The sequence below is a fragment of the Anas acuta genome, chromosome Z (genome assembly GCF_963932015.1).
Source record: "Anas acuta chromosome Z, bAnaAcu1.1, whole genome shotgun sequence".
Taxonomy (NCBI): Eukaryota; Metazoa; Chordata; class Aves; order Anseriformes; family Anatidae; genus Anas; species Anas acuta.
The window spans coordinates 65,673,571-65,698,895 of record NC_089017.1 but is presented as its reverse complement, the minus strand read 5'-3'; the positions used below and the strand labels follow the sequence as shown (position 1 = coordinate 65,698,895).

Below are 25,325 nucleotides of genomic sequence, written 5' to 3'. Positions count from 1 at the left end.
TTCCCTTTCCCTTTTCCTTTCCCTTTTCTTTTCCTTTTCTTTTCCTTTTCTTTTCCTTTTCTTTTCCTTTTTCTATTTTAATGCTCGAGGTTCTAGTAGCACTCTGATGTTTCAGATTATTGTTAGATTATTATTACTGTTTGCAAAAGCACAGGGTAGAGATGGCTGATGCTAAACAGTCAGTGTGTGCAATAAGGCAATTTAAACATCAGAATCTGAGTGGGGGTCATCCAGTAAAACCATTCCCAGCTTCCAGCCCAGAGATCAGGTAGAGATAACAACTGCTGCTATTTATCCTAAACTTATGTCCTGTTCTGTTTTTTAGCTTCATTCCACCCAGTGGCCTTAACTGTTACAGCAAACAAGGGAGAGCACGTGAATATTTCCTTCATCAGAATGGCAGCAAAAGAGGAAGATGCAGTGATCTACAAAAATGGTAATTAACCTCTCCTCTTCCTACTATCGTTGTCTTAGCCACCTGCTAAGACATTACTCGAGGCATATCTCCTTATGCATCTAATGTTCCCTAAAGGAATTATTTCCAATATCTAAATAGTGAAATTGATTGATTTATTTCTTTTCCACCAGAATGTTCAATGCCTTTGCTTGGTTCCTTTTTCATTCCTTTTTCATTTCTTTCTCTATCCCCTCATACCTTTTTTTTTTCTTTTTTTTTTCTTTTTTTTTTTCCCTCTGAAGGTTTATTTACTGAATCTGTCTTTGCATTTCTACTGCTTCTTAACTGCATACCATTCTTCAAATGGCTTTCATAGGCCATTGAGCTTCTGTGACGCTTTTTAGATTAAGAAATTAAGCACTAGTAACCTGCTGATAGAAAGGCAGAACTGTGAACAGAACCTTATCTTCCCTTCATCCAACTACAAAAATAGTCAGGTTGTAGAATTTATGACACCAGCTTTTCTGTCTAACATAGCACCTAAATCACATGTAACTAACTCAGTGCTTAGCTGCACATTGCTGCTGCCCAGCACTTGGAAATATGTGCAGTTTGCTGTGTACCTCCTGTAGAAATGGAGGTAGCTAAAATTCACAGTGCAATCATATTTAACCAGAATGTTAAATGTCAGCAAATTCTAGTTGCGGAAAGCACATGTAACAACATTCTGCTCCATCTTTGTCTACTGACAGTCTAGTTCACAGTGAACTACCAGGAGACAGGGAGTAAGTAGAGCAGGATGGTATCAGTATGTGCCAGCACACTGCAGAAGACTGCATGCAGTCAGTCAGCTTCAGTCCCACTTACTGAACACTCACAGCTCCTTTCTGCAGGCTGGGAGAAAAAAAATCACTTGTCCTTTCAGGGTCCCCAAGGAAATTTTGTGACCCCCCCTGTCAGCATTTTCCCATGCAAGTTCCAGCTGGTATGTTGGTGCAGGAGTGTTTACATCCTGGTGCTGCCTTAGCTGGGGCTCCAACTGGAAATTTGGCAAAAAGCCTCAAATTAACTCTGGACAGTAGGTCAAGTCCTCCACCTGAGACTGCAGCTGAAATATCATCCCAGAGGATTCCTGATACAGCACCTGGCAGAGAACAGAAAAAGCATGTCCTGATACATTTAACTGTTGCTGTCTTTTGCCTCAGTCATTTAAAGTAATGCTTCCCCCTTGCAAACCCTCACAAAGGTTTTCCAGTGAACAAAACTGGTCTGTTAAGCAAAATTGTGTTAAGACATTGACATAACATGGGCCATCATAGAAAAAGAGCCACAGAAAGTGACCCTTGCTAATGCAATGCTAGCATAAGGCTTTCTTAATACTTTGCTGTCAGCATTGTTTGCAGATTATGACTCAAAAGACATGCAAGCAAACAAAAACAGTTCCAGAACTAATCCCTTGCATTCATCTTCTCTGGCCTTGTTTCCTTGAAGAAGGAAACATCAGACTTGTTGTCATGGTCTTATCTTCCTGCTGTTTTGACTGTGACTCTCAACAAATTTTAATCTTTTGAGGCTGCCTGAAGTTTGACTGCTAGGTAGTGTGATCCCAGACAGTGAGCACCTGCTTATCTTCAGCCTGTGCATTATTTCAGCATAGTGAAAAAAGGTCTGTGGCTCCTTACCAGGTTCCATTACCACAATAAATGTAAGGAGATGCAGAACATACAAGCATTTGGTTTGTGGTAGTATTATCCGGTCCATGGCCACTCAACATAAAAGACTAAGATGGGAAATAAGAGAAGTAATAAATAACCAGATGCACAAACCCTAAGAAGCAGCAGATAACAGAGACAACACTGAAGGCTGGAGTTCTCCAGCTGCTGAGAGGCCACATGAGGAAGAACACCACACACTGAGGAGCTTCAACCAGAGCTCATAAGAAGGGGGATTATCATGGTTCTCAAGGAAAAAAGGGCAAATTTATGATGAGATGATCAAGGGGGAATGGGAATGAGTGAAATAACTGTATGTTTGGGGACAGACCCAATGGGGGAAAGCAAAGTGGAAAGTAACAAGCATTGGAGAAAGGTACAGAGAGCAGGCAAAAGGTGTCACTTGCACCAGTGTATGCTGCGAGCCAGGACACTCACCTGGCACAGCCTTGCTCTACAGCTAGTCTGATCTTATTAAACTGTAGTCTTAATTATCCTTCAACATGTGTGCGCACATCTAACATATCTGTGCTTGTCTATATTCTGCTGGTGACCTTCAGGCCAGATCAGAAGGCAGGAAGCACAACAGGACTAACTCCTCACAACTGGAAATGCATGCCTGGAATCAAAGGGTCTTTGTAGGGCCAGCAGCCGGTGACACTGGGTGTCTATGTCCAATTACGGCAAGGACCTTTGTGAGCCAGTGTGTGTGAGCATGTACACATATGTTTTGGTGATTGCCGGCTGGAACAGGCATCAGCAGGCTGCAGCAGCATTGCTGCAACAGATTGGGGTGGGAGGACTCCCTGGGGTCCTAAGTGCACTGGATGGAGCTTCTGTTTGACAGCAACCCATGTTCAAATGTTATTACTTGGTGATCCAGAGGGATGGGAGAAGACTAAATGTTTTCACCTTACTTAGCAAGCATGCATGACCAACTACAGCAAACCTAGAATAATACAGACAAGCTCCCATGGTGGAAAAAAAAAAAAAAAAAGAGAGAGAGAGAGAATCATATTAAGTTTGTGAAGAAATGATAAAGCTGTGCTGTTGTCTTTCTGTAAATCTCTGAGCTACTGAGATTAAATAGGACCTGCCCAGCATTTGCTGTTTGACTCCCAGCCACACTAGGGCTCCTCACAGGGAGTCACCCTGACATCAAGGAAGCCCAAGGAATAAAAAGCTTTTAACCACAAGACTACTAGCAACATTCTTGTAAAGCACTGCTTAACTCCAAGCTGTTTGCACCATTCATCTGCTACATCTCAAGATCCAGCTTCCTTTTCACTTGTACCTCTCCAACTACCAAGAATTAGCACAGTTAAAGAGCTGCCAGCGAATTCGTAACTTATGAATATATTCTGCTGCTTAATTCATCCCAGCTGTCCTTCCTCAGTGACCAACTCAACCTTGCTCTGGCTGTAAATGCTGAATGACTTCTGTCCTCTGTCTTTGTGTGCTCCTTCCCCAGGTTCCTTCATTCACTCCGTGCCCAGGCACGAAGTGCCGGGTGAGCTGGAAGTCTCCTATCCTCATGTTCAACCACAGGATGCAGGGGTTTACTCTGCCAGATATATAGGAGGAAACCTTTTTACTTCTGCTTACACAAGGCTTATTGTAAGACGTAAGTTCCATTACTGTGTGCTAATGATTAATTGTTTAATGTTGTAATGAATCTGACATGAAATCTACACTGTGCCCAAATAAGGCCCAAAGTCTTCCTTGGCATGAGCTGCCATCAGCTTATGTCATAAGAATTTTTTTCCCAACAATCTTCAGTATAAGCTGATCATGATTTAAGCAGCTGAGAGACAAAACAAACAACAAACAAAAAAAACCCACAACCTTCAGATTTAGTTTCAATTCATCTAACTATTGCCAAGAGAGACAGCTCTTTTCTCAGCAACTCAGCTTTTCAAATATCAAGCAATTAGGAACAAAGAAGGCATCACAGGTTCTCTCATGAATATATGATGTGGCTATGAGCAAAAATTACAAATTTTCAAATGTCTCTGTTCTCTATGGTAAGTTATATCCAAACTCCATCTATTCTAAAATAATCTTAGCATACAGCATTGCAATTTCACAAACTACCCCAGTTTGTTTAAAATTGCCATAGTTAGCCATTAAAGCTCAACTCCCAGTGGAAAACTGGACCACTTCACAATGCAAGTGGATATTTTTTCTTAAGCATTATAGATGTCTGGTAGCCCATGCTGCCATGCCCTATTTCATCAGATATAAAGAAAATTATATTCTATTAACTTGAATAGAAATGTAAAATTGATGTGTGAAAATAAATAGCTGTTAAAGCATTTTATATGATGGACAAAATGTTTCTGAAAGTAAAACATACTTTACTTGCTAGCATCCACAGGATATCCAGGAGTTGCAAATGAATCAATGTAAAGCCCCAGATTTGGATTCTGAAGCTATGACCAGCTTACAAAATAAAATATAAAAACGTCTGTTCTCTGCTCCAGTGCCAAGTTGCACAGCAGATGACTTGCCCATATAGTGCCCACAAATTCTCTCCCATCCCTTGGAACTGGTCAAAAGCCTTGTGCATCCTGCCTATTAGGAAAACTCCTTGGGTGTAGTCTGGGAGAGTTGTAGGGAGCACACTAACAGTAAAGAGAAGGAATGATTTAGCCACTGCTCAGACACATGTTCAGGCTTTCTCTGAGTTACAGTTACAGGCATAGATTGATGATTTTAACAAAGGTTGTTTTTTTTGTTTGTTTGTTTGTTTTTCCCTAAGTATGCACATTTAGTAATTTCATTCTGGGAGAAGGGGGAGACAAAACTCTAAATACCGTGTTGACTCATTAAATGTATGCTGAAATCTAAAAGAGCTGTTCCAAGATTTAATTAGCTAAATTACTCCAGTTTTAGTGAGCCTATTTCAGCTTCCAGTTTACCATCTTCTCTGTTCTAGTTTTACAGTAGAGGAAGTCATGAAGATCACTTTCTGTGATGTAAAAAACATTGTTACAAATCAAATACTGAAAACTGTGGAGTCCTCTCAACACTGATTTCAAAAGCAACTCAGTGAATTTTGTATCTTTCAGGGATTTGTTAAGCATTTGCATGATGAGGCAACACACTCCTGTAGTGAAGTTAAGAGGTTAAGTTTTGCTTCTTTTAAATCAGTAGCAAAACTCTCACTGGCAGGATTCATGGTAGCAGTATCTTTTTAAATTAGGAAGTGGGAAAGAAAATCCTGACATCCTGCATCAAAACTGATATATATACTGACTGCTATTAGTCCATTTTTTCTAGAAACATGTCATCAGCTGATTGATCCTTATACAGGCCCAGTGAAGACAGTAAAGATATAACAGAGGTGAACATGCTCTATTGAGCTTTCAAGAAAAATACTGCTACAGAAAAAAATCATCACTTGCCAAATGCTGGTACAATGCCAGTGATTGCAAGGTTGGACCTGCTGGCTTAATATTGGTACATCCAGCTGCAGGTGAAGCCTGGAGCTTTTGTAGGTCTCAAATCCCTGCTATAAGAACAGGGAAACATGCTTTTTACAAGAAACATGATTACATGAAACATCTTTGCCAACTTCCAAACTTACTTTCCTAAACTAAAAATAAATAAAGAAATAAATCTACCTCTGATTTCAAAAAAGGAAGACTTTCACAGTTCCTTCTCTGAAAATGGTAGGTGGTGTATCTGTGTACTACGCAGTTGATCTGCTCCAGAAACAGGAAAACTTCCACAATGAAAAAAGTGTCTCATCATACTAAGCCGGTTGGCCAGCATTTTGGGGTGGGAGCATATGGATCACACGGTCACTTATTTTACTGCTTGACTGGTTATTGAATGAGGAGACAACAAACATGTCATTATATTTCTGCATAAAAGGATGTGAAGCTCAGAAATGGGGCCCTTCCTGTAGCTCCCACTGCCCTTCCTGCATGAACAATGGCATTTGTCATGAAGATACTGGGGAATGCATCTGTCCTCCAGGTTTTATGGGAAAAACATGTGAGAAAGGTAAGCAAATATTCTCTTCACAGATTGCTTATTAATTTGTGCACTGTAATAGAAGTTGGCAGAATGCAGTAGCCTTGTTTCACTCTTTATAGCTATCACATTTACAGCTGGTGCTGGAGACAAGACAGTGTTGGGTGAGATGAACCTGGAATTAGCATAGCAGCTCTTGTAGTTAAGACAAATGTTTCCAATTCCTCCAAAATAAGCATGCTTGAAGCTGCTGACTGACTGTTAAATGCATGATAGACTGCGGGATCTTAAGCATACGCTGGCACTGGGAAATGAAGTCCTGTGACAGATTCCGAGGCTACTTCTGAACAAGTTGCCACCTGGTCAGAGGGTGAATTGTCTCTGGAGGAGCGTATCAATAATATATGTCTGCTTGGGCATATCTGTGTCTGTGACAATTAGTTTGGATTCTGGAGTAATTGGAGCAGGAGCACACTGCACACTGATCTGTCCAAGCAACTTATGAGTACAATGCTAAATATGTACCTAAATATTCTGACCAAATTGCAGTGCTGTAAATACTACAACTGAACTACTGGAATAGATGACACCTGAACCACTCTAATTACTCACTGCTCATAGCAGAGAAGCAAAACCTTGAGCAGTTTTATATGCACTGGCTTCTAAGAAGGAGATTTGGTTTTCAAAGCATTGTTTGCCCATTCAATATTAGAAAGGCTTATAAAGAAGGTTTATTGCTGAAGCTCTATGCCCAAATATCCAAAGCAATAGAGGCTTTGATGACGGGTTCTTATATGGCAGAAAGCAATGTTTGTTTCAGCTGCCGGAACTTACCCTTAGTGCAGCAATGCCTTAAGATGTTTTGGAAGTTAATAGATCTAGTATCTGGATGGTAAAAATATAACTTTTATTTTAATTCATGTTTTCTATTGTCTAAAGCTGTATCATTGGAAGCATTAGCTCTCTTGCAGACTTACTGCTCTTGGATCTTTCTTTCACTCTCTTCTCTTCAATAGCTTGTGGAGCCAATACATTTGGCAAAACATGTGAAGAGAGCTGCAAAGAAAACTATGGCTGCAAAAACTATATGTTCTGTCTGCCAGATCCATATGGTTGTTCTTGTGCCACAGGATGGATGGGACTGGAATGTGATAAAGGTATAGTCAAAAATATGGAGAATGGTGAAGAGTCCTTAATGTGCTACACATATGAAACACAGAAGGAAACTAACAGAGAAGAGTAAGAGAGGGAAATGTTTCCATTCTGTAAAAAAAGGGACAATAACATTTAATTACCTCAGAGGAGTATTTCAGATCCTCAAAAGAAAGATTAAGCAAAGTTGCAAACTATTCAAATTTTTCAGCAAAATGAATTGATGTTGTAACATCAGCTCTGATAACAGCTATAGCCCTGCCATATTTCTACATGTCACACTGAGCTATTCACTGTCAATCACATATCCAACTACTGGGCAATAATTAGCCTTGTTCATTTCTATTAGACTGAAATCTCTTTGGGACATGATGCACATCTTCATGCACATGTAAGTTCTATGGTTCATTGGTCCTGTTAATGCTGATGAAGTTTTGACACTACCACAGTGCAAGTGTGAAACCACAGTGGATGTTGAAGAAGCTTCCATATTTCCATCTAGCTTACAAATGACAGGCATGGATATAAGTATGCTCTATATTTCATGTTATTTGCTCTCCGGATGCTCTGTGGATGACTTAGTGCTGCTACATAGAGTTTCAAACTCAACCCAACTAAGGGAAGTAAACTCTACTGGAGAGAATTTATGCATGAAATTGAAAATTTATGGAAGACATTATCTAGTACCTTTATACTAACTGGCAACGTATGTACTTGCAGAGTGCAAACCTGGTTTTTATGGGTCAGATTGCAAACTCAGATGTAATTGTCACAATCGAGGGACGTGCGACAGATTTAAGGGCTGCATCTGCTCCCTTGGATGGCATGGTCTGCAATGTGAAAAAGAAGGTAAAGCAAGGTAACACGGTAGTAAATGACTTTTCCCCAGTGTAACTGAAACTGATCTTCATGATGGTGTAGCATTTCCACTTCAGGCTGGTATCCTTATGCTGTCAATTACATTCCAAGGGCCCACATGTATCTGTATACCTTTACTGTAGTGCAGTGTTTCTGAGCGCTATATGCTGCATTTTATAGGCCGGCATGCTACAGTTACATCTGACTTAGAGCAGACTTGTATCTGCTGCTTACACCGGGAAAAGGATTGCCAATAGGCTGAGGGAGGTGATCCTTCAGCTCTGCTCAGCATTCGTGATGCCATACTTGGAGTGCTCGGTCTGGTTCTGGGACCCCCAGTACAACAGCAACCATATCAGAAAGAGCCCAAAAATGGCCACGAAGTTGATGAAGGGACTGGAGCACCTCTCCCATGAGGAAAGATTGAGGGAGTTGGGACTGTTCACCCTGGCGAAAAGAAGGCTTGGGGCTATCTCACCAATGTGTGTTAATACTTGACAGGAAGGTGCAAAGAAAATGGAGCCAGGCACTGTTCAGTGGTGTCCAATGACAAGACAGGAGGCAGTGGACACAAAATGAAACACAGGAGGTTCCCCCTGAACATCAGGAAACATTTCACTGTGTGGGTGACCAAGCACTGACACAGGTTGCCGAGAGAAGCTGTGGAGTCTCCCTCCCTGGTGGTCTTCAAAAGCTGCCTGGACATGGGCCTGAGCAACCTGCTCTGGGTGTCACTTGAGCAGGGGGTTGGACCAGGTGACCTCCAGAGGTCCCTTCCAACCTCAATCATTCAGGGATTCTGTGACTTGCTTTCATTAAATGTAGTGTTACAGTCCTTACTCTGTAAGCTTTGACATCAGCCTTAATATCAGTTACTGAAAGGAGCTGGACATCCTACTTTCTTTATCAGTTTTTGGATAGGTTTGTGCTGTTTTACCTTTAAGGTTTATTGCATACCTGTTACTCAGCTGCACACACTCCTACACCACCAGGTTCGTGATCTGAAATTGATGACAGAGACACTAGGACTACCCCAGAGTTTAAAGCAGCTCTGCCTCTTTGACAGAGTTAGGCTTGCAAAGCTGGATGTACTTCATTCAGAATACATTTGGATTCAGGCAAGGCGGGCACACAGCATTTTATGAAATGCACTCAGCAACTATCATTTCTGCTTGTTAAATAAAGTGATGAATTTATTGTTAACTTGTAAAAGTTTTCAAACACACGCATGCAAAAAGTAAAAAAAAATATAATAAATAACTAAATAAAACAGCCAAAGAAACAAAGCCATGACCCAACCAGCTGAACTACACCATTGTGATCCAACTGCTCTTGTGAAAAGACATAATGGAGAGCTAATAGTTACTACACATTCACTGCAAATTGTGTGCATGATTTTGCCATAAGTAGTGTGTGTGTGCTTAGAATATAAAAAGGAACAAGAAAGAGAGGGAACGAAAGAGGAAATGAAGAATGCATAGAGGGGTTGTTTCTTCTCACATGCTCTTTACTCTGTTATAACAGTGTTGACTTTGGTAAGCTTTGGATATCCGTGGGTATGGTCACATACATGAGGGAGGATCAGATACGTATGCTGCCTAAGCTTTCCAGTGTACACGTGCATTATATGCCTAAGCGTGTTTGACGCTGCCTTTTGAAAGTTCTGTTTGAAGGATGACATTAAAATATTATATATATTCTGCAGGTTCAGCAGATCTTTCACCTCAGATAGAAAACTTACTAGACCCTGTGGAACTCAATTCTGGTGTGGAGTTCAAGCCTTTTTGTATAGCTACTGGAATGCCACTTCCTAAATCTGAAGAATTTAAACTTTTGAAGCAAGATGGAACTGTCCTAAGGGTGGGCTGCTGATTAATTGCTTCCTGTTATTTCTGATATTTATACTGACTTTATCTGTATTTAATGCACACTGTGCTTTATAAGCATAACATGAAATTCCAGTATTCTGAGATTATCATATTGCTTATCACACTGCTCATTGTTTGCTGTTCTTTATTTACTGAGTTCCTGTTCCAAAAAGTTTAAAACTTTGCTAGAATCCACATGACTTACAGGGCTAGCAAAAACAAACAGACAAAAAAAGTGATTTAGATGAATGGCTCTCACATAGGCTAGGAACTGTTGAACAACCAAATCAGATCATGTTGACATTCCTGAAAATGAGAAAAAAATCTTGACTTGTTGATAAAATGATAAATTATACTTTGAAATATATATAAGTAACTTACTTTTAATTCTGCTCTTCCTCTATGACTAACTGGTAAAAATGTAAAATATGTTACTAAATAGGGTAGAAATTAATCATAGTCTCTGAAATACTAGTGATTATTTATTTTTCAATTTTCAATTATTATTTTTAAATAATTTTAAATATTTTTTCAATTATTGAATCTACGTTGTGTATTGAAGTTATGTTTACTATGTAAATACTAAAAGAAGGAATACATATACAGCCTTTGATTTAAAGAGATTGAAATCAGATACATAGATTAGGATTTAAAGAGAATGAAATCAGATACATGATCAAACACAGCAGTCACCATGTGAGCTTCCTCAACTGTAGAAATAGAATTCACGGACTGAAGCATATGTGAATCTATGGAACTGACTTCTATAGAACCTCTCTAGTGACACCACTAAACCCTAAATGAATTCCTAGACTGAGAAAAGTGGAATGGAAAAAATCCGTAATGCCCACAGTTTTCAGGTCCATGTCTTTTGTCTTTTCAGCCTTCCTTAATTGTCACCAGTAATCGCTCAGAAGCTATGTTTACAATTAATCGAGTCCAGCCCCGTGATACAGGAACCTGGGTCTGCAGCGTGCAGACAGTAGCAGGAATGGCAGAGAAACCGTTTCAAGTTACAGTTAAAGGTAAGAGCATAAATCTTTTCTAATATCTTTGCCTGTCTATTTTTAAAAGAAGATTTATAGTCTAACATGGCAGGGCTTGCCATTCCTGAGCTGTAGAAAAATGTCTGAATAAATATCTATAGTCAGAATATAAACAGAAGCCTCTTATAAGTGGCACCCTAATTAACTGTATTGGGGTATAAAAGTGTGATGGTAAGGATTAAAAGAAGAGGCAATTTTTTATAAATTTTTTTTGAAGAATACAAATGGAGAGTTTAGGGTCTGAACCCCTGTCTACTTTTTAAGAGTTTGGAAGAGCATCTCCCATTTTCCTGTAAATGTAGGAAGATACCAGAGTTTTACTGATGTAGGGAATTAAAAGGCTGGTTTAATACTTGCATTCTTGCTCAGTTCCTCCTGTGCCACAGTATGCCCCACGGCTGACAGACAGTGGACATAATTTTCTCATTATTGATATCAATGCTGAGTTACATCTTGGAGATGGACCTGTTGTGTCAACAAAACTCCTTTACAAGCCAGCAAAGCGGTATCAGTCCTGGATGTCTGTAGAAGGTAAGATTCTCTAATTCTCTCAAACACAAATTTCACGTACTTACTGAAACATAATTTGGTGTCTGACCTTGACCCAGATTCAAAAGTCTCTGTAACCCATAAAAGCTAAATCTTTTATGACTGGCCACGTGGCTCTGCATAACAGTACTGTATAATGTTAATGTGAGTGTGGTACACTGACAGTGGTTGGAAGTGTTTATTCAATTTTCAGTAATCAAAAGGTTCCCCCCTTCTGCCCTAAGATAAACAGTACTCAATGCTGGGCCCAGCTGTTGAAGTCCTGTGCAAATTCCAGTTTTTCAAAAGCAGTGAGCAAGACGGAGAGGTACTGAAGCATCCGCTGTATTCCTGTATGCTTATTGTGCCCTTCACTGCAACAAATATTTTACATAAATAATGATCAGGAATGGTATGGGTAAAGTGAAGCCTGCTTGTGAGTGAGATGACCACTTTGTCTAAAATACTGCAAGAAACATTACAGGAAATTAAACAAGTAAACAATCATTACTCTAATCCATGGTACCCCAAGATCTGCACACAAAATACATACTGCTGAAGTAACCAGTCCTGCTCTGACCCAAAGGAAGGGTTGATGGAAACATCCCTTGGGCTGGGTCAGAACCCAGCGGTTACTATGGGCTTACATTGCTTATGTTAAAAATCCACATATTATATGCTTCAAATAGCTTATCTTAGTGAATTTGGAACAACAGAAGAGCCTGAGTATCTTACTTTCCATGTCTAGTCATTCAGGAATACATGTATTTTCCTGCCCTTTTCTTTCTTATAATTTTTCAGTATGGGGTATTCAACTTTACTGTTTCTTTCTCCATCTCAGTAAAAGGCACAACCAAAAGACTGGACAATCTGGAACCAAAAACAGAGTATCAGTTCTGTGTTCAGCTGAGTCGGCAAGGGGAAGGTGGGGAAGGCCATCCCGGACCACAGGCTAGCTTCACAACAGCTGCACTTGGTAAGTCATCCATCACCTTGGCTTTTCAGAAAAGGGCCATTTCGGAGGGTTATCTCTGTGGTCTACTCCCTGATCGTCCAGAGCACTTTCATTTGAGCAATGTCAGCAGCTAGATGTGAAAAATATGGAGAGCCTTTTGAAATAATCTCAGGCAAAGGGGAAAAACAAAACAAAAAAAAAAAACAAAAAAAACCAGGGGTGAAGAAAACCACCCTGTATGTAAGACAGTTCTATTATGCTCCCTGATTTAGAGGTGAAGGATCTGGGAAAGGAAAATATGCATAATTTGCCTGACTAAGCAGCAGAATTGGAGATCGAAAACACTTCTTTTGCATGCTAGTCCTTCCTTCTAACACCAGATCGGTCCTTTCACTTACTATTAGATCAATTTACTTTAAAAATTAAAACTTTAAAAATTAAAATGTCTGAACAAGCAGATAAGTTTTCAGATCACTGAGGAGACAGCCCAAACTGAATACTGACGTACAAAATAAATGAGAATTCCACTAGGAATTACCAAACAAGACAGCAAATTTCTGGTAACTGGGTGGGGTGTGGGAGGGGAGAACTGCCCTTTGTCACTCTAAGCTAGAGCAAGTGGCTGGGAATAACTGGTACCCCTGCTTTGGTTTGCATACCAGATGTGAAGTGTTGTTCCCTGTCTCACTGTGGCTTCTCCAAGGTCTTCCTCCACCAGAAGGTCTCACACTCCTTCCAAAAAGCACAACATCACTGAATTTGTCATGGCATCCTTTAACGCTGAGGACAGAGGACGACATTCGTGTTGAAGTGGAAAGGAAGAGCGTGAATGACAATGGTGACGAGAGCAGTGTTATTACTCAAGTGCCAGGAAATATGTCCACGCTGATCATTAAAGATCTTGAGCCCAGACAGCAATACATGTGCAGGGTACGGGTGAACACCAGGTCCCAAGGAGAATGGAGCAACTACCTATATGCGTGGACTTTCAGTGACAGTAAGTAGCTGATTCACTTCCGCTTAATTCTTCCTCTTTCCCCCAGCAGTCAGAATGATTGTTTCTTAATCACTACATTAAAACAAATCCTTTGTTTTGGTAACACTCAGTTCCTGATGACAACCTGTCATGGTTGCTATTACTATTATTATAAAGAAAATCTCTGTATTCAAAGGAATTCTTACCTTGGGAATTGTCAGGAACTGATGATGAGTTTTATGAAGGAAAAAAAAAAAAAAAAAAAAAAAAAAAGGAAAAATAAGTGAAAAGCTTGGGAATTCACGTCTTAATATCAGTGTGATTTGTGCTTCTAACACACATAGCATTTTTTTCTCCTTGTAGTGATGAACACACTGATTTTCATAATCTAAGCTCTTTTTTAACTCCAAAAAAAAACAACACTCAGACCCTGCAGTTCTGCCATGTCAATACAGGAAGAGTCAGCTTTTAAGGAACAAAAAGAAGATGCAATGAAAGGTACACATCCCTGTGAGCAAAGTGTAGTTTCAGTGTAGCTACACTCAAGATCAGTGCCTGTGCTTGAATTCCTGAGTGTGAACAGTAACCATGGTCACAACCATGGTTAAATAATTAACCATATTACCATTTTAACCAGGTAATATGGTTAATTACCTATTAATAACAAGCTAGAGAAGTGAGAAACAAAGAAAAGAAACCAAATGCACCTTCTCCCCATCAGCCCTCTTCCAACTCCTCCCCCCGAGCGGCACGGGGGAATGGGGGTTATGGTCATTAACTTTAAAGCAATTATTCTGTCCTTGCAGAACAGCTTAGAGCATTCATATCCTTTTTGCAAGGACAGGGCTACACTGAATACTACTCCAACCTCTACTGGAAGTATGGAGTACTGCAATATGGGTGACTGCACATGGTTCATAAAACAGTTGTGCTCAGTTACCAAAGCTTGTCAACAAAATTCTTCTGTTTAGCACAACAAAAACACTGCGTAAAGTGTTTGGCCTCTGAGGGAAGGCAGAAGAGGTGATGTGCTCTCCAACACTTAATGTGTGTTTATGTCTGTTCCCAGGAATCCCTCCTGCACCATACAACATCAAGTTTTCTAACATCACTGACACATCTTCAGTCATCTCTTGGACAACTGCCGAGGGTCACTCCATCTCCTCCATCATCATCAGCTACAAAATTTATGGCAAGGCTGAGTACAACCACATCGACATTATCATTAAGAACACCACCATTACTCAATACCATCTCAAGGGCCTTGAGCCAAACACTGTGTACCAGGTTCAGATTAACGCTCAGAACAACATCGGCTTGAGCAATCCAAACACATCCTTTGAACTGAAGACTCTTCCAGAAACTAAAGGTTAGTTATTCCAGCATGCCGGGCTTGCACAAACCAGGGCTGATGGTATAAACCAGTTAGATAGAGCAAAGTCACAATATCCTTTTTTTGACTCTCAGTTCCCTACATGGCATCAGTGAAGTGGCAACATACAGCATTTGTGTGTATTCACTAGCAAGCGCCCAACAGCTCATAAATTAATGGAGTTAATTAGATCACTGAATGTGACCTCAGCTTTGCTCTCCCTGAAATAAGCAGGTGCTCACAAATCTGAAAATCAGAGCATACAATGTCTGTGACATTTTTGTAAAACAAGGGGATATACCTACATGTCTTTACACTGTTTATAAGATGGGAGTGTCTAGCTATGCACTGTTCATGGCTTTTTCAGAATTACCTGGAAATGACAAACTCTTTATGTGCTTCCTCAACAGCTCCATATGAATCCAAAGGAGGCAAAATGCTGCTTATTGCTATCCTTGGCTCTGCAGGGATGACCTGTGTAACTATTCTCCTGGCCTTTCTCATCATGCTGCAGTTAAAGCGAGCCAACTTCCAGCGCAGAATGGCTCAGGCTTTCCAAAATGTGGTGGTGGGTTTCTAGCTTTCCTCTGGCAGTGTGGCTAAACATTTTTGCCCCATCTTTTGCAGTGTTGGTTTTTGGTTTTCTTTTTTTTTTTTTTCACTTCCTTTTCTTTGGCCTTTCCAAATACAATCTCCTCTTCATGTATGACATTAGTGCTGTTGCTAGTGACCCAGAGCTAAAGCAATCATAGCTATAGGCTACGAGACAGATGACCTGACTTGAAAAAAGATACACACAATTCATCCTTCTCTTTTCTGTCTTGTTGCCCCTGTGTATGACAAGTATCAAGCCATGCAGAATAGAAGAGCTTGTTTTCCTTTTGTGAAGTTGTGTCATTTTGAAAACTGCAGTACTTTTAACCATTGCTTTTGAGCACCAGTGACTGATCTGCCACATCTTTTTAACCTGGGGAGAGGACAGCAGGGATCAGTGAATGGCAACATCATATCTTTGGCAGTGATGAAATTGCTGAAGTTTGTAGTATCACGTAGAGCTCTCTCTCTGCATATACTTGTATCCTGCTGTAGCTTCTGCCTCACTCAGCTTTCCAGTGTTATCTCTTACTTCAAAGGGGAACCCACAAAGGAGAATGAAGCTGGGACAAGGAACTCCTCCAACTGGATTTCCACAGGTTATTTCTTAAAAAGGGGACTCATTCAAAAAGATGAATGGTCTCCAGGCCACAAAAAGAGTCCCCAGGCCACACAGAATAGGTCCTGCTCCTTGTCTTGAAACTTTTCCCCAAAAAAGTGTTTATTGGGCATGTGTGGCTGAAGTGAAGATGTTTCAAGTACAGCAGAGAATCATTTCCTGTCTCTTTTCTTTCCTTGCATTGTCTTTCTTCAGTCTTCCTACTGAGCCTGATTAGCACAGAATTTACTCAATACAAACAAAAAGATAAATCTTGTCCTGAGACTTAAAACTGGTTCTAAGATCAATTTTTTCAAATGAGTTTTGTCCATCTCTTTCACGTTCACTAATTGGAAAACTGTTCAGGATGCCTAGTACAAAGGTACTTATGGATAAATTAGGAGTCTGATTAATTTTGTAGATCTAGGCACAAGTGCTTGATGCAGCCAGTGTCTAAAGTAGGTGTAGTTTGCTAATGTACCCACTCGTGTGTAAGCAGGAGATGGTTCAGGTTGTGTGTATGCGTACACCAGTGAGCACATATGTATTCAGGGAGGGTAAGCATGGTATTGCTCAGTAAAGAAGAAATCATACTTAACGTCATCTGCTTAACTCTGTTACAGAGGGAAGAGCCAGCTGTACAGTTTAACTCAGGTACTCTCACTCTGAGCAGAAAAGCCAAAAACAGCCCAGATCCCACCATTTATCCAGTTCTTGAGTGGAATGACATCAAATTTCAAGATGTGATCGGGGAAGGTAACTTTGGACAAGTCTTGAAAGCACGAATTAAGAAGGATGGCTTACGCATGGATGCTGCCATTAAAAGGATGAAAGGTAGTAAAGATCAGACTCTGAGACTGTAGACTTCTCTTGGCTCTCTTGGCTGTTTTTTTTTTTTTGTTGTTTCTTTGTTTGTTTGTGTTTTTGTTTGTTTTTTGTTTGTTTGTTTGTTGTTTGTTTGTTTTTGTTTTTTCCAAGTGTTCCTCTGTCTTAAGAAGTGCTTAGTAGCCCCCTCCTAATGTTTAAATAAATATTCAAAATTACTAGTGACATTATAATGGCTGATACTAGGCCAAGATTTTTGTTCCAGCAAAGACTACATTTCTGCTCTGTCATGTTGGTCTATATTTCTCTTTAAATGCTAACATCATTGAGGATTATGAATTTTGTACTTCACAGACTAGTACAAACTTCACGTGTGAATTTATTTGCAGAGGAGAAGCCATTAAAACATGCATTTGATAGAAACAGGTGCACTAAGCTAGCCTTGGGGCACAGCATTTAGGTATCTCGCTTGCCTCATCCAGTCACAGATAAATACATCTCTGCATCTGTACATACATACACTAAATCAAAGGTCACTTGCTTTCTTTGTCCTCATTAGGCCTGACTGTCATGTTCCAGAGAGAACTACAACGCATGGAATACTGCAAGAACGCATGTATTTTTTGCGATTCACTAGATTGTTATGTAGGCAAATTGGGAGACACTCAAATAAAATCAACATTAAAAAATGAGCCAAGGTCTGCATGCAGGCAGAAATAATCACAAGCACACAAAAGGAAAGACTTTTAGGCAGCTAGCTGCAGTATGATCTGCTATGACTTTTTAACTTTTGAAATAAGTGACAGATGTGTAATATTAAAATGTTTTCTTTCTCTGGAGATGGCTGCTGCAAACATTATATTCTCTCCTTTTTTTTTTTTTCTCCTCTTTGAATGAAAAATCATATTTTTCAAGTAAATATTAATGTATCTTAGAGATTTCCTCTTTCTTTTGGGAATGAAGCTGTAGTGCCCCAGGCAGCCCAGAGTCCTCACAATTAACAATATAATCCTAAATTCAGTTCAAAGGAAAACATAAATGAACACTGATTTGATTTTCAGAGTATGCCTCAAAAGATGACCACAGAGACTTTGCTGGAGAACTTGAAGTCCTTTGTAAACTTGGTCATCATCCCAACATCATAAATCTTCTGGGAGCATGTGAACATCGGGGTAAGACACTATTGAATACATGTACTTCAAAAAATCATTAAAAACAACAACAACAAAAACAGTATAGATTCATATTGTCCGTAGAAACACCAGCTCATGAACAGGTTTTTCTGTGCAACACTTAAAAAGCCAAATACACTTGGCATTAAAGCTACAAGTCCATGTTAATCCATCAGAAATGATGTTTACCAGTAGTTCTAAATTCTCTATTACACGTAGGAGTTACACCGTTTGATATTTCCCCATGAATCTGATTTGTTTATTTTATTGTTATTTTACATCAGTGTAGGTTTCCAAATACTATTGCTGAGTGTCTGTTACTTTGTGATACACTTACTATCTGATTTTTCATTAGGATATCTTTACCTTGCCATTGAATATGCCCCCCACGGAAATTTACTGGACTTCCTTCGGAAAAGCAGAGTGCTTGAGACAGATCCAGCATTTGCCATTGCCAACAGTACTGCATCTACACTTTCCTCTCAGCAACTTCTCCATTTTGCAGCAGATGTTGCCAGAGGGATGGACTACCTGAGCCAGAAACAGGTCAGTCCTAAATTTTATACCCACCAGGGCAGAGTATTCATTTTTCAGGGACTATGCTTTTAAATGAGATCAATATAAGGTTTTAATTTTAGCTTCGATAGCACACATTGAGTGACCATTTTTTTGTTGTGTTCACTCAGCGCTATCAAATACTATGTCACAGGGAATCAAGGAGGAGGCATTCAAACTTACAAATCATGTAACTAACTGCTCTCATCTTTAGCTACAGTTTAAAATGTCCTTGGTAATGGCATACTAAGACATTTGTTTTGGTTTTCACTTTTATTCTAAATGCTTCCAATTTTCAGTGGAGCATTGAAATAACACATTTCAAGTTCACAGATACCATAGTGATTTCTGTTTTTTTTGTTGTTGTTGTTGTTTGTTTGTTTTTGTTTTTTGTTTTTTGTTTTTTGTTTTTTTTTTTTTTTTAATTTTAGTTTATTCATCGAGATTTGGCTGCAAGAAACATCTTGGTTGGAGAAAACTATGTTGCAAAAATAGCTGACTTTGGTTTATCCAGAGGTCAAGAAGTTTATGTTAAGAAGACCATGGTAAGACTCAAAAGCCATATAGTCTGTTCTCATTTTTGCTTTCTTGTTTCTTATTTTGTATTGTAATATAAACAAAAATGTAAACTCATAGGTACTACAGAACTAATTATATACATGTATAAATACTTAGAATATACTAACGTAGAAATATTTATATTAACTATTAATACACTTGCATTACCTGTAAATCAGCTCTATAACAAGTTTATAATATATATAATTGACAATTACTTCTGTGAAGATGCATGGCAGTAAAATAACCAATTTTGTAATCAGTAATGAGATTTAGTTCAATTCTATATAGAAATGCATAGAATATACATTTGATGTATGATGGATGTGTAATGGAGCTGTGAGAATTATATTTTTGTGCCAGAGTTTATCTGGCTGGGGTAATCTAGTTTAATTTTATTGAACAAGCACAAAGTTAACAAAACGGTAATAACAGACACACTAGGATCTATGAGTTGACAAAACAGCCCTCCAGAGCTAATGCTTTGGAAGACATAGAAGAGAAAGATGTCTAATAAACATCAGATAACCACAGACCAGTAATAACACTGGGTGATCAAGGGAATGGGACTGCTTAGAGACTCATGACATTACTCAAGGATTATTTCCAATTTGTCTTGAGATGCTGGTTGGATAAATTTTGTTAGCTTTAGCTTGAACCGTCCCTTCAGTATGTAAACATACAAATCAAGTCATGAAACAACTAAAGTAATAAGTCTAATTTCTTAATGAAGTTTACTCGCTTACAGTCAGTTTTCATAAATATAACATGTAGAACAATTGCTGGGGATTAAATTGTGGTATCTGTTGGAATGGGTCCAGAAGATGATCATGAAGATGATCAAGGGGCTGGAGAACCTCTCCTGTGAAGCCAGGTAGAGGGAGCTGGGGCTGCTCAGCCTGGAGAAGAGAAGGCCCCAGGAAGACCTCATTGCGGCCTTCCGAAGAATGGCCTACAGGAAAGATGAAGAGAGACTCAGGGAGTGCAGTGGCAGGACAAGGGGTAGTGATTTTAAACTAAAGGAGGGAGGTTTTTATTAGATATAAGGAAGAAATTCTTCACTGTAACATTGGTGAGGCACTGGAACAGGTTGCCCAGATAAGTCTTGAATGCCCCATCCCTGCAAGTGTTCAAGGCCAAGTTGGGTTGGGCTTTGGGCAATCTGGTCTAGTGGGAGATGTTCCAGTCTATGGCAGGGTTGTGGGGTGAACTATATGTTCTTTAAAGAATCCAATCCGAACCGTGCTATGATTCTATATTGTTATTCCAACCACCAACAAACCAACTTTCATGAAATAATTTCCAGGGACGGCTTCCAGTGAGATGGATGGCAATTGAATCTTTGAATTACAGCGTTTATACCACTAATAGTGATGTGTAAGTATGTTTTAAAGTGGTCTTTTTAAAATAATCTTTTTTTTTTCCAATATCAAGGAAAGTTTGATAGCAAGTATAAAGACATGCACTGAACCAAAAAAAACTCACAAACTATGTCAGTATGAGTAAGTAAATGGCAAGAAAAAATGGAAATCAACAACAAAAAATTGTTACTTCTATTTCATCAGAAATGTCTGAACTAGTGTCCACAAGCTAATTAGATTTGGGTTACTAATAGAGGTACATTTCTCACTTGAAATAAAAAATTCTTCTGAATTCTCTGTTGAGTCAAAGAAAATCAGTATTTTAGTCAGGAACCTGGAACTGATATTTAGCAAAGCAATTCAGTAAGAACGCTGTTTTTGCTGAGAACGCTTAAGTCTAGTCAAGAACTCTGATGGACATACAGGGAATTAATTTTGCTAAAGATCTCGTTCCAAGTGTTCCAGTTCTATGAACCCTAAAATTAAACAAAAATTGGTAAGAAAAAAAAAATAGGGAGATTGACTCACATTTCTTTATGTTCTCTGATTATTAGCAAAATTACCTACCATTTTAAAATATGGTATCTTGTTGCATTCTGGTGGCATTCAATAATACTCCTCTCTTGTAGATGGTCATATGGTGTCCTATTATGGGAAATTGTTAGCTTAGGTAAGTATGTGGATTTTGTTCTGCACAAATAAACTCATCTGGGTCAAGCAACCTCTACTCATTCAGTCTGCTTACAGTTCCTTGCTTTGCACCACTCTGCTTTTTTTTTTTTTTTTTTTTTTTTTCCTGTTTCATTTTACAGAGCCTTATTTAGATTCAGTATTCTTGGAAATACAATCATCACATTTTCAGCTCAGATACCATTCTAAATGAGAAAAACATCATGACCATATTTTCATGGCACTGTAAAACCCAGGGCATATCTAAATGTAAGATTCAGCATATCACATTACTTGTAGCCTTAATCCAAAATGCTGTCATGTTGATGGGTAGTTTTTGATCATCCCCCTCAGTTTTAAGTCAATATTTACATTGTAAATACTTCTTTTTGATAAACTTCACCAAGTACTGTCAAAGAAAATTTTTGAACATTAATGAAATTTGAAGGATTTGTTGTTTTTTTTGTTTGTTTGATTGGTTTGGTTTTGTTCTTGAGTAGCTGAAAAGCTGTTTTGTTGTTACTGCTTCCATAATGCATAATGCGCAGTTAGAAGAGAAAAATGAAAGCCAGTATAAATTTTTATCACCTACAGGGCTGGTATAAAAACATACTGTCTAATGTTGGACTAATTCACTTGTTACTGAGTCAGTCATTGTTTTTCCTATCTGCTATGAAATTACATTTTTTAATTAAAAAAATAGTGTTCATCACAATGATTAAACCCTGCTTTAGGTGGAACACCATATTGTGGAATGACATGTGCAGAACTCTATGAAAAATTGCCTCAAGGGTACAGACTGGAAAAGCCTCTCAACTGTGATGATGAAGTGTAAGTAACTGCCTCGGCAAACACAAAATGAAACACAGCATAATCTATAGGAAATAAACAAATGTCTACAAGAAACAATTTTTTTTTTATAAAAACAAACATTACATTAAAAATTGAAGGGTGCACAAGTGGAAATAATTATTTCAGGCCCTTCCTGCCCAGCATGCACTGTTACTTGCAATGAGCCCTTTCTGAGGCTTCCCGCTCCTGCCAAATATACTGTTCTCAATGCAATATGGCTGGGCTTTCACTTGAGGTTCTTGATTATTCCATAGAAAAATATTTTTTTTCCAGACAGAAACCAAATGTTGAAAATATAGATCCAGATATGTATACAAGTCCTTTTAAAAATAATAAATATAAAATTTATTATATATAAAATTTATAAAATTATTTTATAAATAATAAATTTACAAGAACTAATGGCTCTAACCTATGTGTCTAAAACATCCTGTGTTGGTGTTTGCTTTTAAAGGTATGACCTAATGAGACAGTGCTGGAGAGAGAAACCATATGAAAGACCATCATTTGCTCAGATATTGGTGTCACTGAACAGGATGTTAGAAGAAAGAAAGGTAAGAATTAATCCACAGAAGTGAATTAGGCCATGAATAATTTCAATACAGTTTAGGATTCTTGAGGTAATGCAACTTGTATCACACTCTTTGCTTGCTTCCTTCCCAGACCTATGTGAACACTACCCTATACGAGAAGTTTACCTATGCAGGCATTGACTGCTCCGCTGAAGAAGCTGCTTAAGACAGAAGAAATCTACATCCACCAATGATGTATTAAACAAAACCAAAACTCAATCTGCTGGAGCCCAAAATGTGATGTGCTGTGTAGAATCATGTATAGTTCTAACTGTATATAATACAGTTATACTGTTTTACTACAGATATCTATGTGTATATCACACAGTAACCCCTGCCTCCACAGACTGTAGAAGTGTACATACTGCTCTGAGTAGGAATAGACTGAAGTCATAAAATCTGTTTCATATGCAGGGTATTCTTCTTTTCTAGTCATGTAAGTGAAGTGTATACATTACAATTATTGTAGTGAATTACATGTTGCCATCTTAGACATGTTTGATACTTTTCAAGAGCTACTGATAGCAAAGTCAGTAACTTACAGCAGTATTTCATATGCATTTTAATTGTGATTCAAACAAGAATGTTATGTTCTATGTGACAGTGGTATTTGCAAGCAGATGCCAATCCAGTATTGTCACCAAGAATACTAAGGTTCCTATTTGAAAGTAAAAGTAAGGTTGTAGAAATAATCTGTTCAAGAATTCTGCTGAATACACTTGGAAGATATAAGGAATAATATTGCTTTTCCAGCGTCCAGTTTGACAGTATTTGCCTAACTTCTAAAAACAGGCATATATTTTGAAGTGTTTGATGCTATCTAAAGCAGCCATACAGCAATTATCATGAAGTGCAGGACTGAAGAACGTAATACATCAGCCTGGATATAAATGAGGCTTTTTCAATTTGTTTTTCATTTGATAATTACCCTGCATAATTAAAAATTACTACTTATTATGTACAAGCAGGATTTACTTACTTTTTCTTATTTTATCTGTTACACAGGTTGTTGTATGGTATAGCCTCTTAGAAATGCTTTACAAAAATGCTTCAAAACTGTGGTATCTGGTCTGCCTGAAAGATCTTCCAGCCCTTAAGTGAGACAAACAGAGACAGGATTGGCATTACCTCCTGGCATGAAGTCAGTCACTTGGGATCCTGCAGACTTATCTCATCCAAACTTCACACATCTGCTAATTTCATACTTTGCACAAATGTTCCTCTTATCCCCCAGGGACTCACCGGCTCATAACTGCCTGTTGGATCACGGTGACTTTCTAGCTGAGTGGATCCCTTGCACCTGGAAGAGGCTGGAGAGAACAAAATAGAAAGGTTTCCTTCTGATGCTTACTTTGTAGGTGGCTTGGTTACAAGGCAGGGATACCAGAGCAGAATACAGGGTTACATAACTGGCATGTATCAGTCCTGACTCAAATAGACAAAGCACTAAAAGCCTCATTAAAAGGGAGTCCAGCAGAAAACAATGACACTGAGATCAGGTGCACTGCCTTGAGATTGGCAGAGCTTGCACTGTAATTACAAGTGCTACAAGCTGAGTTTACAGAGATTGCACAGACTCACTCGACTAAGGGAACCTCAGCAGAACTCTTCAAAAATGGAAGAGAAGAAAAATTCCATGAATTCCAGGTATTTTTCATAAAAGATTACTTGGTAAGGCACCTTTGAAGTATGGGGATTGCATTTGGCTGTCTGACCAGGTTTCTATAGGTCTGCAAAATGAACACGAAGGGACCTCCATAGATGCCCTGGCTGACAGGCAATGCTAGCTAATAACTTCTGGTAGAAGTTCTCCACTTTCTGTAAAGAATTTTTCATGTGTCCAAAACAGCTCGTTGTCCCACACGCCTGAGAAGCAGACACTACTGACTGTTCTACTACTTGATGTAAGCCCATTTTTCTGTGGCAAGCTTTTATTTTAAGCAATGTCATGTAAGGAAAGATCAGTCATTCACCAGCCCAGTAGGTCTTAAAGCTGTCTGCATTTTAAGTGTTGAAGTCCTCTGTAATTTTATCTGAAGGTCATTTAAATGTCTTTGTAAATGTTCTTCGGAACCTCAGTTAACATTGTGGTAACATTGTGGTATACATAGACTTTCTGATTTGCTCCATTGAAATTTAAAGATTATTTTTAAATTGTCATTTGAAAATATACAGAAGTAATAAACTCAATACACAGCTTGAAATGTCTCTATTAGATCTACACATCACAGAACTACAGCTATTAATAGATTGCTTGCTTCTCCACTTGCAACACACACTGTGCGTTTCACATTCAGTATATTACTCTGTTAACCAGGACTGGAAAATCTGATTTATGGTGGTTGGTGGCATAAAAAGGTTTCCAGCCTACCCATTAGTGGTTGTATGCTCTGCCTTCCACAACACATTATATCAGATCCCATGTCCCCCCTGTATCCTAAGATGTCTTTATTTGTTTCTCTGCTGTTAAGAGCATAACACTATCTACTCCCAACAGTTACTAGTCCAAATACCTCACATCCTAACATCCTTTATACACTTCTACATATTTACACCTGCCTACTTTGCACAAGCTTACTCTGTTACCAACTCTTCTACACATTGCTTTTTGATAGTATTTCCTTAGTTTTCCCACATTTTCTCACATACTGTTAATAAGCTCATACTCAAGACAAGTATATGCTTGGGAAAGAATAGAATTTCAGACAAGTGAAGCTGGACGTG

The 25,325-nt window shown here is 38.8% G+C and overlaps 1 protein-coding gene across 2 annotated transcripts; it reads left to right on the top strand.

Annotated features, from left to right (window-relative positions):
* Positions 1–304: 304 nt before the first annotated feature.
* TEK (TEK receptor tyrosine kinase) lies at positions 305–24,805 on the top strand. 2 transcript variants are annotated; one of them, XM_068667919.1, is made up of 21 exons: positions 305–436; positions 3,581–3,733; positions 5,989–6,120; positions 7,107–7,247; positions 7,963–8,091; positions 9,806–9,960; positions 10,852–10,993; positions 11,384–11,545; positions 12,384–12,518; positions 13,201–13,494; positions 14,543–14,842; positions 15,256–15,413; positions 16,661–16,871; positions 17,924–18,034; positions 18,390–18,580; positions 19,021–19,134; positions 20,454–20,524; positions 21,138–21,178; positions 21,912–22,008; positions 22,484–22,583; positions 22,693–24,805. In XM_068667919.1, the coding sequence occupies exons 1-21, from the start codon at positions 397–399 to the stop codon at positions 22,765–22,767; spliced, it is 2,952 nt and encodes a 983-aa protein (XP_068524020.1). In that variant the 5' UTR covers positions 305–396; the 3' UTR covers positions 22,768–24,805. The 2 variants fall into 2 exon arrangements, with proteins under 2 accessions (XP_068524020.1, XP_068524021.1); XM_068667920.1 differs by lacking the exon at positions 305–436 and having other exon boundaries at positions 3,595–3,733; positions 7,963–8,101.
* The last annotated feature ends 520 nt before the right edge of the window (positions 24,806–25,325 follow it).

Coding starts and splice junctions, on each gene's coding strand:
- TEK (XM_068667919.1), top strand. CDS start 397: ATGGCAGCAAAAGAGGAAGATGCAGTGATCTACAAAAATG. Junction 10,994..11,383: donor GTTTCAAGTTACAGTTAAAG/GTAAGAGCATAA, acceptor ATTCTTGCTCAG/TTCCTCCTGTGCCACAGTAT. Junction 14,843..15,255: donor GACTCTTCCAGAAACTAAAG/GTTAGTTATTCC, acceptor CTTCCTCAACAG/CTCCATATGAATCCAAAGGA.